General features: G+C 36.4%; 1 protein-coding gene across 1 annotated transcript; it reads left to right on the forward strand.

The window, feature by feature from the left end:
* The first annotated feature begins 908 nt into the window (after positions 1–908).
* LOC145029583 (uncharacterized) lies at positions 909–2,612 on the forward strand. Its single transcript, XM_078978083.1, has one exon. It carries the CDS (start codon positions 909–911, stop codon positions 2,610–2,612), a length of 1,704 nt encoding a protein of 567 aa, XP_078834209.1.
* The last annotated feature ends 3,105 nt before the right edge of the window (positions 2,613–5,717 follow it).

The raw sequence follows: 5,717 nt of genomic DNA on the forward strand, positions 1-5,717 counted from the left end.
AACTTAATTGAGTATGACCAAGAACTTTTTTGTAGTTCCCTGCACAAATGTTATACAAAACTGCAGACTTTGTGTTAAGACTAATTCAAAATTGGTTTTATTCCATGCACGTTTTTGCTTTAGAATAAATCAAAGCAGCCAGTAAAGTGGTCCCTGGTCTACATCAACTAGTCAAAATTTGTTTCCTAGTTTTTAGAAATAATATTGTACGTTGATGTTATCCTTTGTACTCTTCCCTGTTCTCTGTATTTCTCTGCCCACTGTGTAGTCTTCTATAAAGCTGTTTTCCCAACTTTTCCCCTTCCTGTGATTCACTAAATCTGTCCCCTATACACTTCATCATCTTGTCCCCTGTTTATTGCCTTGATAAAAGACTGTATTGCCCCTGCAAAAGACCAATAGTTTATAGCTGATTTCGATCAACTTCAATATATATATATATATATATATATATATATATATATATATATATATATACACCTGACATTGCTATATTATGAACTTGCTATATTATGATCTTAATTGATTAACAACTGTCAATTTTTTTTCCGCTTACCTGGCATTGGTATGTAATTTTAAAGTTTTTCTTGCTTGTATGCCTGACCCGTTATATAAAATTGTTGTGACTTGTAGTTCTCATGATATGCAGTTTGAAACAAGTGTTTTCTATTATCTTGAAGCTGGTGCAAATATAATAATCACATCTTAGCAGGTAAGTGTTTTTGTTATATTCTAAAATATCCATCCAATCATAACTATAACTTGTAGGATTTCAAAATATGATGTTGTAATTTCTAAACAAAAGTTGGATGCCATCACAGTGACAACCAAAATCATTTTTCCTATTTTCAAGTCCTTTCTTTAATCCCTCCATTCTATTTCTTAATAATACATGAAAGTAGGTTGCTATGTCGTCGAACAGAGAATGGATGTATGCAATGAGAGCCACCAAAAAGGGTTATCTTCATCCGGAATTTGAATTCCATCTCAATTTATTCTTGGATTTTGCATTTGCGAATGCGAATAATATTCAAAGAAAAATTATAGACGGGAAGGAGGTTCTTCAAATTAGATGTCCGTGTTTCAAATGCAAGAACAAATGCTACAAAACAAGAGAGTTGGTTGAGTATGATATATTTTGCAATGGATTCATGCCCAATTATTATGTATGGTATGCACATGGTGAATCATATGACATATCATCTCAACATGTGGGTCATTGCTCAAATCCTGCACCTTCTCAACGTGTGGGTCAATGCTCAAATCCTGCACCTTCTCAAGATGTGGGTCAATGTTCAAGCCCCATGGATTACGAGCCTTTCGATCCTGATGAATACAACGAATATGAGCAAATGGTTAATGAAAGCATGCACCATTATCATATTCCACAAGACCCAAATCCCACCGCCAAGGCATTCTATGACATGATAGAAGATGCTAATGAGCCTTTGTGGAATGGATGTAAAACTTATTCTAAATTGTCAGCAACCACCAGGTTGTTGAACTGGAAATCAGAATGCAATGTCTCCAACTCAACATATAATAAACTGCTTCCGATGATCAAAGAAATGCTACCCAATGGTGAGAAGCTACCTGAAAACTTCTACGAGACTAAGAAAATGTTGAAGTTATTAGAGTTTCCAAAAGAAAAGATTCATGCATGCATAAATCATTGCATGTTATTCTATAAAGAGCATTCTCATTTGGATCATTGCCGAGTATGTAATGAAAACAGATACACGAATAGTATGTGCAAGGTACCTAATTTGGTATTGACCTACATGCCAATTGGACCACGACTTCAAAGATTGTTCTATTCAACGAAGACAGCCAAACATATGACATGGCATTCAGATCATCAAACAGAACCGGGAAAGATGATACATCCTAGTGACGGGGAGGCTTGGAAGCATGTTGATACAACATTTCCTGATTTTGCACAAGAGACACGTAATGTTCGTATTGGGTTGTGTACAGACGGGTTCACTCCAAATAATTCAAGCTCAACCTCATATTCGTGCTGGCCGGTTTTTATTACAATCTACAATCTACCTCCTTGGTTGGCTTTGAAAGACGAATACATAAAAATTTCTTTGCTCATTCCTGGTCCAAAGAATCCTGGGCAAAATTTGGATGTTTTTCTACAACCTTTAATAGAGGAACTAAAACTGTTGTTCGATCATGGAATTGAAACTTATGATGCCTATCGAAGGAACAATTTTCGAATGAGGGTCATCCTGCTATGGACAATTAGCGACTTCCCTGCATATGGAATGTTGTCAGGATGGAGTACACATGGTAAGTTAGCTTGCCCATATTGTGGAGATCAAGCGGGATCATTCCAACTTAAATTTGGACAGAAACCATGTTGGTTTGACTGTCATAGAAAACATTTGCCCAAAGGACATAGGTTTCGGAAAGATGAGATTAACTTTCGGAAAAACAAAAAAGAGTTGCTTCTAAAACCTATTCCGGAGCCATCTAGAGATCAAATTTGGCAGCAAGTTCATCTTCTTCCCACCGTTTACAAAGGTAGACCATATCATTCAGATAATCAAAAGCTGAATGGTTTCGGGGTTACACATAATTGGGTAAAGAGAAGTATTTTTTAGGAGTTGCCTTATTGGCATAAGTTGTTAATTCGACATAACTTTGATGTGATGCATATTGAGAAGAACTTTTTAGAAAATATGTTTCACACATGCATGGGTACCCCTAAGTCCAAAGACAATATGAATGCGAGGAAAGACATTGAGCTAATATGTGATCGACCTTTATTAAACCCCATCCCCAGCAATGGGAAACTCTATAAACAAGATGGAGTTTACACTCTGAAAAGAAAAGAGGGCGTCAATGAAGTACACAAAGTTTGTGAATGGTTGAAAAAACTTAAATTTTCAGATGGATATGCATCCAACATAGGGAACTGTGTAAATATGAAAGATGATAGTTTCTATGCTTTTAAAAGCCATGATTGTCATGTGTTTATGCAGCGGTTGCTTCCACTTGCTATAAGAGGCTTTGTTCCAAATGAGGTATATGACATGATAACAGAGTTGTGCATGTTCTTTCGGGTATTATGTTCGAAAACGATACATCTAGATGACTTACATAAGATGAAGGACACCATTGTTCAAACTGTCTGCAAGTTGGAGAAAATATTCCCTCCGAGTTTCTTTGATTGTATGGAACACCTTGTCATACATTTAGCTCATGAAGCTATTATAGGTGGTCCGGTGCAATACAGATGGATGTATATCTATGAGAGGTAATTACATTTTTTGTATGTTTTACACATCTAATGTTTTTTTAAAGTGTTATGTATTCATCGATAACACATTCTCAATTATTCCCAAATATAGGAAGCTCGGATTGATAAAAAGAACAATTAGAAACAAAGCGAGGGTTGAGGGTTCAATTGTAGAGTCGTATCTAGTGAATGAACTTGCTGGATATTGTTCTTTATACTTTGACTCTACGATTGAGACACGTCATAATCGTGAGCCAAGGAATTTCGCACCTGATTATCCTAGCTTTTCGAGTACAGACTCCCGGTTGAGTGTGTTTGTCTTTCCGTCACGAAGATTATTTGCAAAGGGTGGAACACGAAGATTCATGGATGACCAAGAACTTCACAAGGCTCACACATATATTCTATTAAACTGCATAGAAGTTCACCCTTACGTCTACATGTTCGATGAATCAGTGCGAGAAGAATATCCAAATGAGCCGAATGAGTCTCTTCAGAGTCTTAGAGATCGATACTTTGCCGATTGGTTCCAAAAACACGTAAGTTAAATTGGCTAAGTTGTAGTGATAACTATTAATTTATCATTAGCCAACATAATAAAATGTGTGTTGTTTAATGTAGGTAAAGGAGTCAGATGAAAGTACTAACCATTTGAAATTCCTAGCAAGAAGACCATCACAACGTGTTAAATCTCACAAAGGATACTTTGTAAACGGTTATAAGTTCCACACGCAGAGGCATGGTGATGGACGTATAACGAATAATTGTGGAGTATGTGTGAGAGGGACGAATTATAATGACGAAGAGACTGACTACTATGGCATATTGGACGAGGTACTAGAGGTTGAATATCTTGGTGGCGGGCGTGTTGTACTATTCAAATGTACATGGTTTGATAATGTCCATGGTGTAAAAGTTAACAAAAATAAGTTAGTTGATGTTAAACCTAAGTCCTGACTTCAAATTTATGACCCTTTTGTATTAGCATCACAAGTGGAACAAGTGTATTATACACCATATCCCGCTATGAAAAGGGATACAAAAGATTGGTGGGCTGTTATCAAGACAAAACCACGACGGATATATGAAGTCGCTGAATATTGATCAATTCATTTTTTCAAACAAAAAAAGATTTTCATGATCCACAATTTCATTATGTTAGTAATCATGTTAGACAAGATATTCATAAAACATGCACACAAAATAAAGACTTGAAAGGATATTCGGAAGTTGCCTGGGAATTAAAATATATATGGTACATTATACTGCTTGATGAAGAAGACAATGTGAAACTTTGTAATTCTCGTTCCGTCAATCTCATATAGTTTGTAAATTATTAATTTCAGAAAACCCGAATGAAATGTCTTTTGTTATTGAGATCCAAGATTATTATACCATAATTGGTTAGTTTTTCAAAATTACTTAAACTGCAATAATCGGTTATTTAAGAAAAAGCAAAGCGCAATAGTACTATAATTGATTAGAGTTAAGAAAATTAAAAAAAGAAAAAACTCACAGGTCATTAGAGCATATGGTATGGGCAACTTGAAATGGTATTATAACAAGAAGCAACAAGAAAAGAGGGTGGTGTTCATGGTGTTATAACACCATGTTAAAAGGAGAGAGAGAAAGAGAGAATTTGTGCAACCAATAGAAAATCACGTTTCATCTAGTCATGGCCACAACAAGAAGCAACACAACTAGATACAACAAGAAATAGGGGTGGTGTTGATGCATCTTAACGGCGTTGAGGATGCTCCACCTCAACAACAACGAGATGCAACATGCACCATACCTTCTACTCTTAGTGATTTAATTAAATGGTTAGTTTTTCATAAAAACTACAAATGATTACTTTTTCATAAAAACCTAAACGCAAATAGAAATGTTAATATCAGTTAGTTTTTTTAACAACACTACAAGAACAACACGTACTAGCGGCGACGCCCACCTTTAACGACGACATACAACCTTCGCATTGTATGTCGCCGCTAAAGGTGGGTGTCGCCACTAATACGTGTTAACCATCGATCCGTATCAATGCCCCATATTAGACCTCCACCGTCAATTGTGTTCCCAATCCAACAACTGATAATAGAATTCGTTCATCCGAATAGCGGCGACGCCTGTCGCCTCTGATGCTCGAAAAAATACCGCGAGATTTTCCCTCTACAAGGTCTAGCTGCTAATAGCTTCGTGTCTCCGTAAATTCCTTCTTGTCATCGTTAATATCCGTCGCCGCTAATTCCTTGACGGGATATACATAGCGAAACCCACTGATCTTTTCCTATTTTCTGCCTTCACTTGATTTATGTCGATTGCCAACGATTCCATCACTGAATATTGACTTCCCTCCATCTACTTTGTCAGATTTTACTCCCATTCTCTCTATTCCGTCGAGGGCTACCTTTGTCGGCAACGGGAAGTGTAATATCGGCGACTATAGGTACAATTCCTTTTTTTTTTT

The sequence above is a fragment of the Lactuca saligna genome, chromosome 2, assembly GCF_052625555.1.
Source record: "Lactuca saligna cultivar CGN05327 chromosome 2, ASM5262555v1, whole genome shotgun sequence".
Classification (NCBI taxonomy): Eukaryota; Viridiplantae; Streptophyta; class Magnoliopsida; order Asterales; family Asteraceae; genus Lactuca; species Lactuca saligna.

Excerpts from the sequence above, each read along its gene's own strand:
- LOC145029583 (XM_078978083.1), top strand. The coding sequence starts at position 909 with ATGTCGTCGAACAGAGAATGGATGTATGCAATGAGAGCCACCAAAAAG.